The sequence below is a fragment of the Oncorhynchus kisutch genome, linkage group LG12 (genome assembly GCF_002021735.2).
Source record: "Oncorhynchus kisutch isolate 150728-3 linkage group LG12, Okis_V2, whole genome shotgun sequence".
NCBI lineage: Eukaryota > Metazoa > Chordata > Actinopteri > Salmoniformes > Salmonidae > Oncorhynchus > Oncorhynchus kisutch.
The window spans coordinates 17,415,498-17,427,135 of NC_034185.2; the positions used below are offsets into that span (position 1 = coordinate 17,415,498).

General features: G+C 41.7%; 3 protein-coding genes across 6 annotated transcripts in view; 1 reads left to right on the plus strand and 2 right to left on the minus strand.

Annotated features, from left to right (window-relative positions):
* The window catches only part of cfap61 (cilia and flagella associated protein 61), a 31,645-nt gene extending 30,695 nt beyond the window's left edge, over nt 1–950 (minus strand). For all 3 annotated transcript variants that reach the window (XM_020496319.2, XM_020496318.2, XM_020496317.2), the window contains exons 1-3: nt 733–950; nt 381–529; nt 57–207 (exon numbers count right to left, since the gene is read on the minus strand). In XM_020496319.2, coding sequence (XP_020351908.1) covers nt 57–207; nt 381–523 — 294 coding nt within the window. In that variant the 5' untranslated portion in view covers nt 524–529; nt 733–950. The remainder of the gene's footprint in view (nt 1–56; nt 208–380; nt 530–732) is intronic.
* A 35-nt stretch (nt 951–985) lies between these two features.
* crnkl1 (crooked neck pre-mRNA splicing factor 1) lies at nt 986–7,333 on the plus strand. 2 transcript variants are annotated; one of them, XM_020496321.2, is made up of 14 exons: nt 987–1,168; nt 1,563–1,715; nt 1,894–1,985; nt 2,176–2,334; nt 2,451–2,617; nt 2,846–3,024; nt 3,342–3,512; nt 3,624–3,815; nt 5,317–5,376; nt 5,513–5,593; nt 5,684–5,923; nt 6,091–6,192; nt 6,341–6,589; nt 6,703–7,333. In XM_020496321.2, exons 1-14 carry the CDS (start codon nt 1,121–1,123, stop codon nt 7,159–7,161), a joined length of 2,352 nt encoding a protein of 783 aa, XP_020351910.1. In that variant the 5' UTR covers nt 987–1,120; the 3' UTR covers nt 7,162–7,333. The 2 variants fall into 2 exon arrangements, with proteins under 2 accessions (XP_031692863.1, XP_020351910.1); XM_031837003.1 differs by having other exon boundaries at nt 986–1,168; nt 5,513–5,923.
* Nucleotides 7,322–10,119, minus strand: naa20 (N-alpha-acetyltransferase 20, NatB catalytic subunit). Its single transcript, XM_020496322.2, has 6 exons — nt 9,825–10,119; nt 9,368–9,392; nt 9,141–9,231; nt 8,866–9,001; nt 8,011–8,156; nt 7,322–7,918 (listed from the first exon to the last, which is right to left on the minus strand). Exons 1-6 carry the CDS (start codon nt 9,875–9,877, stop codon nt 7,833–7,835), a joined length of 537 nt encoding a protein of 178 aa, XP_020351911.1. The 5' UTR covers nt 9,878–10,119; the 3' UTR covers nt 7,322–7,832.
* Between the last annotated feature and the right edge of the window lie 1,519 nt (nt 10,120–11,638).

Here is an 11,638-nt window from a genome sequence, read left to right on the forward strand (position 1 = left end):
CCCAGAGAAGAGAAGAGGAAAGGAAACAAGAACAAGTCTCTCTAGTTGATACAAACCGTGTATTTTTCAGCACTGTAATTGTCATGCAGGAATGGTTCCCAACAAGCTTGATCCACAATGTCTCCAATGGGGTGATCAGAGAAGGCAGCATGGGCCAAGACCTCATTCTTCGCATTGCTCAGGGTCACTGCCAGATTGGCCTTCTCTCTGAGGATACCAACATACAGAAAAGCCAGGATAAATTATTGTGGTCCATCTAAAATGGATTGACGCTTGCATGTTCATGCATTCTGACATGTAACAAAAAATATTATTCCACCTTGAGTGGGAATATCTGTTTCATGCATTTGGCAGACATGATTAAGGCTATACATACTCACAGTAGATGAATTACATTTACTCTTCCAAATACTGCTACTGTGGCAGGACTGATCAGGCTATTGATCGCATGTGCATCCGATGACTCTGTTCTCCTCACAGTCACAGTCTCAACTTTGCCACCCGAGGAAGTTATGGTCCTCATCTTTCTCTGATTTTGGAAGAGAAAAGCAAATGAGAAGCGAATAAACGTAAATGGCTTTCCAATACAAATTTGACCAAAACACAACAAATGCATTCTTGTAATGATGAAATTACTAGCTAGGGGGTATCACATCAAGTATTTAACGTCACACATTGGAATCCACTCCGGTAGCATTCTTCTTGTCAAATTAGCCTATCATGCTAACTCACCTGGTGGATGCAAGAACTTTTCCAGTTCTGATATATATTTTTCCGAATTTGCAAAAAGGATTCAAATCAGGGTTTCTATTTCATGCTTAGCTAGCTCATTATCGACACATACCGTGTCAATAACAGTTTGTTCTCCTGCATTCAACCTAAAGTTAGAAATCAAGTAAAACGAGTACTAGCTCCAGCTAATGGGGAGGTATGTTACCATAGAAACATAACGCTCGGTGACGTCTTGGGGTGAAGAGTCACAGTTCACATGTTACGTTCAACGCGCGCACGTTTGAAAGTGTCATGGCGGAGTCCACAGGCGCGCTGTGAAAATATTATAAACGGATCGATTCTGTTGTAATAGTTGATTCTAATTGACTCTACCATACAATCCAGTAAAATGGCATCTACTGCGGCAGGGAAACAGAGGATACCGAAAGTAGCGAAGGTAGCGAACAGTTTAAAAACAGCTAACGTTAGCTAGGGAACTTATAATATGGCCTAGCCAGGTAGCGTTAGCTAGCTAACCATAACAAGACAAGTGCTTTGTTTTGGTACGAATGTAGATTACTTCTAGCTACATTAAACGAACGAAAAGGTAGCATGCTATGTAAGAAGTGCTATTTTGCATTTATTTAACTAATGTAGATTACTCTATCGAGAAATCTGACCCAACTGTGTGCGAGGAAGGGCTAGCTAGCTAATTATTTAAAGTTTATGCCAGCTAACTAAACGAACTGTTTACATTTGGAACATGTACTACCTATGTAGCCAACTAGTATTGTCTTCAATCAACTAGTTTCATCCAATTCCAAAATAACGTCTTAATTTGTGCTGTGAAGGTGAAAAACAAAGCTCCTGCAGAGGTACAAATCACAGCTGAGCAGTTGCTCAGGGAGGCAAAGGAGAGGGAGCTCGAGCTTCTGCCACCGCCACCCAAGCAAAAGATCACTGATGAAGAGGAGTTGAACGATTACAAGTTGAAGAAGAGGAAGGTAAGACCCCAAGTGACACATGTATTACACTTCAGACTTCAGTCTTACTGTTGGTATTCTGTTGGTGTGCCAACCAGACAGTTTCAACATTCTCAGTTGTCTGCAAATCTTGTGTAGTGCACAGTAGTAAATACATTGATCTAATCAGATACAAACTGGACTTGACTCCTTCTCTTAGGGATTTGAAGACAACATCAGAAAGAACCGTACTGTTATCAGCAACTGGATAAAATACGCTCAATGGGAGGAGAGTCTGAAAGAAGTCCAGAGGTAAGTTAATGCTTGTCAATGTCTCTGTGAAGCTGATTCTTGTGATTCATACGTATATGGGGTCTAATGTGAATGTAGATGGATTTTGACAGGGATAATTGTTGTATTTGGAATCCGATGTGAATGTTATAGATGGAGTTTGACTGGGATACTTGTTATCTGAGCCTTTTTTTTTTTTACACCCCCCCAGGGCTCGCTCTATTTACGAGCGTGCTCTGGATGTAGACCACCGAAATATAGCTCTGTGGCTGAAGTATGCCGAGATGGAGATGAAGAACCGGCAGGTGAACCACGCCCGCAACATCTGGGACAGAGCCATCACCATCTTGCCCCGTGTCAACCAGTTCTGGTACTTAACAACTTTACCTCTCCTAAACTGAGCATATCTGGTTAAAAAAGTTTAGGTATAAAAAAAAAGCACGATTTTGTCGCTCATCTGTTCTTTTGCTGCTTTCCCCCTTTCAGGTACAAGTACAGTTACATGGAAGAGATGCTGGGCAACATCGCTGGCTGCAGACAGGTGTTTGAGCGCTGGACAGAGTGGGAACCAGAGGAACAAGCCTGGCACTCCTACATCAACTTTGAGCTGCGCTACAAGGAAGTCGACAAGGCCCGCTCCATCTATGAGAGATATATCCTTTTGATGGGAAGTGCGTAAAGCAATGACTTACTACAATGTATTAGCAAATGAGTTGTGGTTGCTGACTGTTGATATGCATTATTCATTAACAGGTGTTTTATTCTAACAGATGATTACATTTGTAATGATGCATTGCCTTTGGTAGTGGTATTACCTTCATGCCTGTAGAGTGCATCTCTCTCATTTTTTATTTTTTTAAAGCTCCTTAACTCCAGTGCACTTGTGATTGTCCACCCTGATGTGAAGAATTGGATTAAGTACGCCCGTTTTGAAGAGAAGCATGGCTACATCGCCCATGGAAGGAAGGTGTTTGAAAGATCAGTGGAGTTCTTTGGCGAGGAGCATGTTGATGAGAACCTCTTTGTGGCCTTCGCCAGATTTGAAGAGAAACAGAAAGAGGTTTGTAAATCTGACACTTTGAACCATGTCAGTGTTATTCCCACACGTTTATAGTGTTCTCCAACTGTGGTCATTTAATTTTTTTTAAATTTGACCTTTATTTAACCAGGCAAGTCAGTTAAGAACACATTCTTATTTTCAATGACGGCCTGGGAACAGTGGGTTAACTGCCTGTTCAGGGACAGAACAGCAGATTTGTACCTTGTCAGCTCGGGGGTTTGAACTCGCAACCTTCCGGTTACTAGTCCAACGCTCTAACCACTAGGCTACGCTGCCGCCCCCAGAACAACACAACTTTTCTCCCCCTTGTGTCTTAGTTTGAGAGAGTTCGAGTCATCTACAAATACGCCTTGGACAGAATTCCCAAGCAGCAGGCTCAGGAGCTTTTCAAGTTCTACACCGTGTTTGAGAAGAAGTTTGGAGACCGGAGGGGAATCGAGGACGTCATCGTCAGCAAGAGGAGATTTCAGTATGAAGAGGAAGTCAAGGTAAATTAAACCTATGAAGATTCGCAAAGATTTCATCCCAAAATAATCCATTAAAACAATATTCTATCCACTAATGGCTTGTTATTGGATTGGGTTTTTCTTCCTGTATAGGCAAGCCCACACAATTATGACGCATGGTTTGATTACCTACGCCTGGTGGAGAGTGACGCAGATCCTGACACTGCCAGGGAGGTCTATGAGAGGGCCATCGCCAATATCCCTCCTATACAGGAGAAGAGGCACTGGAGAAGATACATTTACCTGTGGATAAACTACGCTCTATATGAAGAACTGGAGGTCAAGGTAGGCCTACATTGCATCCTCTGTGTTTAAATAATGGCTTTTAGGGATGTAACGATTCACCAGTATGCATCGGTCCCCGATTCAAATGTTTAAGATACGACTGCATTGGTCCGCGGACCCCAAACCGATCCAAATGTAGCATGCATCGGTCAGAAAATCAATCTAAAAGTTACGAATCACTGATTCATTAACATTTTTTTCTCTCATATTACTTTCTTTCTACCTTCCAAAAATACACATGACTAAAAGTATGTGGACACCTGCTCATCGAACATCTCATTCCAAGATCATGGGCATTAATATGGAGAGGTCCCCCATTGCTGCTATAACAGCCTCCACTTTTCTGGGAAGGCTTTCCACTAGATGTTGGAACATTGCTGCAGGGACTGGCTTCCATTCAGCCATAAGAGTATTAGTTAGTTTGGGCACTGATGTTGGGCGATTAGGCCTGGCTCGCAGTCGGTGTTCCAATTCATCCCAAAGATGTTTGATGAGGTTGAGTTCAGGGCTCTGTGCAGGCCAGTCAAGTTCTTACGCACCGATCTCGACTAACCATTTATGTATGGACCTCGCTTGTGCACGGGGGCATTATCATGCTGAAACAGTTTGCTGAAACAAACAATTTGCTTACATTCAACGACAAGAGTATTAGTGAGGTCGGGCACTGATGTTGGGCGATTAGGCCTGGCTCACAGTCGGCATTCCAATTCATCCCAACTGTATTTTTTAGGGTTGAGGTCAGAGTCAAGTTCTTCCAAACTGATCTCGACATACCATATTTGTATGGACCTCTCTTTGTGCACGAGGGCATTGTCATGCTGAAAAAGGAAAGGGCCTTCTCCAAACTATTGCCACAAAGTTGGAAGCACAGAATCGTCTAGAATGTCATTGTGTGCTGCAGCGTTAAGATTTCCCGTCCTATCATCCGCCAAACGCAGATTTGTCTGTCAAACTGCCAGATGGTGAAGCGTGATTCACCACTCCAGAGAACGTTTGGCATTGACCCTAATCTGATACGTGGTAGATGTCTAGTCTCTTATATGACCCTAATCTGATACGTGGTAGATGTCTAGTCTCTTTTATGACCCTAATCTGATATGTGGTAGATACATGCCTCTCTCCTCTTTTTAAGTGGGAGAACTTGCACAATTGGTGGCTGACTAAATACTTTTTTGCTCCACTGTACATCATTTACACACACAGAGAAGTCAGCTCAGATATGCCCAGCTCATGAGCTTCATCAGCAGCAGATATGAATTTAGAATGGAAAAGGAATGTTTTATGCAACAAATGATAGTGCATCCAACCGAATCACATCAATTCGTTCTCTAATCAAACCAAATCGTTTCAAACTAAAACGTATCATTCCTGTATCTAGATACGTATCGAATCCTCTTGAAAGGGAAAGATGCACATCCCTATTGGCTGTGATTCTCACATTGCTAAGTGTGACATTGTGCATATGCCTGTGGATTTCAGTGCTTATTGTGTTGATTGGCAGGACCCAGAGAGAACAAGGCAGGTGTACCTGGCATGTCTTGATCTCATCCCTCACAAAAAGGTATCGGTAGTTTTCAATGTTTACAATCAATGGCACCTCTGTTTCTGAAATGGGGTTTAATAAAACATTTGATATGCAACAAAAAAACATTCATCAACAAATCATCAAACTTATTACTTTGTTTCTTTCCTCATAGTTCACGTTTGCCAAGATGTGGCTACTCTACGGACAGTTTGAAATCCGCCAGAAGAACCTCCAAGCTGCTAGACAAGGCTTGGTAAGGTTCCTACTGTTGATGATTTATGTTTTTCATTGTGATACTTCAAACTTGAAATGTTCTGTCATTTGGCCTTCTCCCTCTCCCCAGGGCACAGCCATTGGTAAATGTCCAAAGAACAAGCTGTTTAAGGGCTACATTGAACTGGAGCTGCAGCTCAGAGAGTTTGACCGATGTAGGAAGCTTTATGAGAAGTACCTGGAGTTTGCCTCCGAGAACTGCACCACCTGGATCAAGTTCTCTGAGCTGGAGACCATCCTGGGAGACACAGAGAGAGCCCGGGCCATCTTCGAGTTGGCCATCGGACAGCCACGACTGGACATGCCAGAGGTCAGGCTCAAAAACGTTCACCCTGGGCATTTATTTACGCACTGTGTTGGCTTTCCACTTTCAGCATGTCTGAAGACACCCTTCACGTGAAAAGTATTGTAGTGAAAAGTAATTGAAATACCACTGAACAGTATTTTACTTTCAAATGTTTTATTTTAAAATCTTAGGTGTTGTGGAAGTCCTACATCGACTTTGAAATTGAGCAGGAAGAGTATGACAACACCAGAGGTCTCTACAAGAGACTGTTGCAGCGCACACAGCACGTAAAGGTGAGAGCTGTCCCTTTAACCTTAATGACTGTCTTGCTACCAATAGTCCCATACTACATTACTCACCTGCCTAATACTCACTGTGGCGCAGTAACTCATCAAACAATATTTGATCATTTTGTAATTTTGCCAAATGTGTTACCTGCAGGTCTGGATCAGCTATGCCCAGTATGAGCTGTCCATAGATACCTCTGACCGGCTGCAGAGGTGTAGGGGGATCTTTGAGGAGGCCAACAAGGGCCTGAGGAGCTGTGAGGAGAAGGAGGAGCGCCTGATGCTGCTGGAGTCTTGGAAGGAGTTTGAGCAGGAGTTTGGCTCAGACACAACCAGGGAAAGGGTGAAGAAACTGCTGCCGGAGAAGGTGAAGAAGAGGAGAAAGCTCACGGCAGAGGACGGGGTAAGTAGTGTTTCTCTTAGTCTTATCATACCAATCCAACATCAATTCATTACCCTTATTTATGTGTTGTGGTTCGGCTGATCACTAATTTACTTTTCATTTTGATCCATCAGTCAGATGCAGGGTGGGAGGAGTACTACGACTACATCTTCCCTGAGGATGCAGCGAACCAGCCCAACCTCAAGCTGCTCGCCATGGCCAAGATGTGGAAGAGGCAGCAACAAGAAGAAGACGATGAAGAAGACGATGAAGAGGATGAGGAAGAAAACAATGGAGAAGTGGATAGGGGTAAAGTGGAGGAAGTTAGGGGCAAAGAAATGGAGGGAGAAGAAAACGGAAGAGCGGAGAGAGGAATAGACAAAGAAATGACAGAAGATTTAGCATCACCATCATCAGAAAAGCCTATAGTCAGTGAGCCTGTGCCTGAAAAAGTCCCCAAGGAGAGCACATATGATGACCGAGATGATTCTGATGAAAGCAGTAGTGGAAGCAGCAGCAGCAGCAGTAGTAGTGACAATGATGGTGGTGAGAAACAGCCAAGGAAGAGCAATAAGGACTCAGTGAAAGATTAGCTTGTCTGGAGAGAAAAAATGTTTTACTCATTACAGATAGGGACAAGTTGGGGACCTCATCGGGTAATTTCTATTGCTTAAAAAAAGTGATTATTTTTCCATGTCTTTGTTTTATTCATTTACTGTGGTGCAATGACAGTGTAAATAAAAAAAACACTGATCCAACTTTTAATTTATTTGAACCATAGAACTGACTGTTGTAACAAAGCAGCAGATACAGTATCATTACCCAGGTAAGTAATCATTTATTGAATTTGGATTAAAGTCCTTTCAAATCTATATTGCATTTCAAATTTCACACCAAACAGTGACTGACTCATTGTCATCAAATCATAGTTTCACAAAGGATAACTTATTAGATCTGCCAATATTATGTACAATGATATTCTCTAAGCTTTCACACATCACACCCTAAAAATAAAACTAGTCCTAATAACACTTTTCTCACTTAATTTTCTAATGTAGACTGTGTGGAAATATCGTAAACCCTACTGATTTTTACCATTTCTTAACCCTGCCTAACCATAACCTAAAATTAAGACCAAAAAGCAAATGTATGTTGTCATTAATTTTTACCATAGCCAATTTTTACTTTGTGGCTGTGGTAACTAGTGATAACCGAGAAATATAAATGCATTTGTTTTCAAAAGTGTCAGAGCCACAGTCTACTGTTATTCTATATCTTCTGGTCTGACAGGATGTGGTATAGGAATGATGGACTTCCTCTCGGTGTCTCTCGACAAGGCTTTCCTCATATCTGCAGAAAAGGACAAAGAGTGAGTACATATCCACATAATGATTGTCTGAGTTACAGTAATGTTTACATTGATTTGAAGGGGTTCATATTACCATAGGCGTCTTCATCCGGTTCTCCATTGCTAGCAGAATAGTACTCTATCACGGTCCTGTAAACGCTGTAGCCTAGCTGTTTGTACATGTTCACCGCCACTTGATTGGAGACTCGCACAAACAGATCAACAAAGAACCCACCCTTCCTAAACAACAGTGAGGCAAAGAAGTAGATCTTTGCTGGTACGACAAACTGAAAATGATCAACACCGATCACTTATCGCAGGCATTTTGTCGATATCGTTCATTACGAGAAGTAGTCTATACGAGAGAAATGTGAAGCTTTAAATTAAATAAGTTTGCTAATATGGGGGATTGTTAATGGGACAATTGATGGCTACAACCATCAAATTATTATTAGTAGTTTAAAGGATAATAATTAAAAAAGCGGTGCACATTAGTGTTATAAAACTATCATTCTATTTATCGTCATCACATCGATTCAGGCAATTTAGCACAATATGGATTTTTGTCCATATCGCCCAGCTCTACTCTAACATCTACTCTAACATGGTTATTGTTCAGTAGGGTACAATAACTCAAAGGGTTTCTTATTGGACCAGGTAGTCCAGTGTTTCCCCAACTCCGTCCTGGGGACCCCAAGGGGTGCACATTTTGTTTTTTGCTCTGGTACGACACAGCTGATTCAAATGACAAACTCATCATCAAGCTTTGATTAGTGGAATCAGCTGTGTAGTACTAGTGCAAAACCCAAAAAGTGCACCGAGTCGGAGCCCCAAGACAGAGTTTGGGAAATGCTGAAGTACTACCTCCATTTCAGTTTAAAAAATAAAAAATTGCCAAATGAACACGACCCTGATCTCAGTAACCTGAAGCATTAGAAGTCAGCCCCACCTTTCTGAGATCTCCTCCAGCATCTCCATAAGCTTGGCTGCCAGTCCAAGTCGTCTGAACTCTGGGGCCACAGAGAGAGCTGTGACGTGGCCATGCCACTCTTCTCGCGCCACTGATCCCTCTGCCTTTCCCATGACTGAGGATAGTCAGAAGTGTCATTTTGATGGAAGCTACACAGAATGTATGCCTTTGCTATTGCAATTATGTTTGCTATTGCATTTTCTCTAAAGCAATCATCATATTGCTAGGTGTGTATGACATGTAGGCCTACTCACTGTAACCCATCAATTCACCACCAGGGGCCTCTGCAACAATGAAGTACTCTGGCCAGTGGGCCAGGTACTGTAGGTAAAATGGGATTCCGTACTGTGAAAGAAAGTTAAGGAAAGCTTGTCTTCTCCTGATAACAAGACAAAGGCTAACGTTGAACTATCTGGGGTGTCTGTGCATGACGGTGGTATGTTATTACAATGCTGGGGAACAATTTGTACTGAAAGGATACAGTCTCTGTCAATGGATCCAGGTTGCTGTGAAGAGAGAAACAAATACTGAGATGTTTCGTGCATTCAATGCAATCCCCCGATGAGGTGCAGCAGACTTCACAGTTTAATCAAATGTCGTTACGCCCAACGTTTTCGATCTAACTGTTAGCTAGCTGGCTCTAATTAGCCAGCTAATCTTGGAAAGCTTGCGTAGCTAGCTAGTGAGCTATTATGGTCCATGAAATATACCAAATAATGTATCTTATAATCAAGAGTTGACTAGTGTAAACTAGCTAACGTTAGCAGATAGTCTCAAACTATGCATCGCACTGTATGATAATTAACTTCTGGCTAGCTAGCTATACTTGCAACTAGCCAACAAGCAATTGCTATTGTTCATTAAAAACATAATGACGGTGTAGCTAGATGGGTTACCTATTCAACATTATTATTTAAAAAAAATCGACATTAACTCACATGTTGTTGAATTTGAACAAATCATCGCATGTGAAAGCTCGTAATGTTGTCATTTTGCCTGTACAGTTGCTGCGTTCAATCCTAGTTGGAACAAGGACTCTCGGAAATATTGCAATTCCGTCACGTGTATAACTATATTACAAACACTTATAGCTAGTCTGAAATGTCTGAGTTCCAACTAGTACACGAACATGGCAAAAGTGTCTGCGACCCTTCAACTTTAGCATCAACAAGAACAATGACACCCTCCTTCGGCAGGGAGGTGTCATTGACTGTTTACTGCCATCTGCTGTTTGACTGAGAAAATAGCAGACTAACTTTAGTAGAACACAATATGTATATTTTTTTTACCTTTATTTAACTAGGCCGGTGTAGGCTGTCATTGTAAATAAGAATAAAAGTACAATTATTATTTGTATTTTTTTTTTAAAGATCAATATTATCATTAAGGTGTATGTTACAAGGTAACATACCAAGGGGGTATTGCATGAACATTCAGTGTGGAAGTGATAGCAGCCAGATGAATGAACCTTGGGAAATGGAACTGTGATGGACAGTTGATAATTCTAATTTCCTTTTAAAATTGCGTGAGCCAGGATCCCAAGGCAAAAATAATCTGGCAGTGGATGTCATTGGGCAGAGTTCTGGGGATTTTGTCCAAAGAGTTTCAGCAGCTGTCTGAATATCCACCCCTTGGCAAGTGGACCATTGTGACTTCCATCAATGTGACTCCTATTAAATTTGAAAGGACCATGCCAACATATTTCTGCTTAAAAACACATTGAGTTGCTATTATATCTTCATTAAAGTTTTTCAGGATGATGCTGGCTACATTTCATCTGGACAATTCTACAAACCATTGTTCACAGATAGCCTTGGGGTTTGAATGTGTTTTTTGTCTGGAAATGTTTTCATCATTAGGAAGAATTTACACTAATACTAACTATGAGTTAGTGTTATTTAAAATTGTCTACTGTGAAGCGTGTCTTCTGTGAACTATAACACAAAGCCCTCCTTTGTTGTTTTAATCATTATAGAGTAGATAACTACAACCAAACACAAACTGTCCAGCAGTTTTAAGTCTTACTGTCGAAGGGGCAGAAAAAAAACAATAACCAGAGTTAATTTGTCAGTGTGCTGAAACCCTCGCATTGTCTCTCTGTGTTACGGGAACTTGTGAGTGTAAAGCAATTCAATGTGGATCACAATGGTAAGGGGGCTTTCATCAATGTTAAATGATAGTTAAGTTAAGGCGCCTTGACCTTCTGATCAGTTCTGATTCCTCCCTATATTCTTCATAAGATACAGTTGAAGTCTGAAGTTTACATAAATCAAATTTATTTATATTGCCCTTCGTACATCAGCTGATATCTCAAAGTGCTGTACAGAAACCCAGCCTAAAACCCCAAACAGCAAGCAATGCAGGTGTAGAAGCACGGTGGCTAGGAAAAACTCCCTAGAAAGACCAAAACCTAGGAAGAAACCTAGAGAGGAACCAGGCAATGTGGGGTGGCCAGCCCTCTTCTGGCTGTGCCGGGTGGAGATTATAACAGAACATGGCCAAGATGTTCAAATGTTCATAAATGACCAGCATGGTCAAATAATAATAATCACAGGCAGAACAGTTGAAACTGGAGCAGCAGCACGGCCAGGTGGATTGGGGACAGCAAGGAGTCATCATGCCAGGTAGTCCTGAGGCATGGTCCTAGGGCTCAGGTCCTCCGAGAGAGAGAAAGAAAGAGAGAGAGAAAGAAAGAGAGAATTAGAGAGAGCATACTTAAATTCACACAGGACACTGGATAGGACAGGAAAAG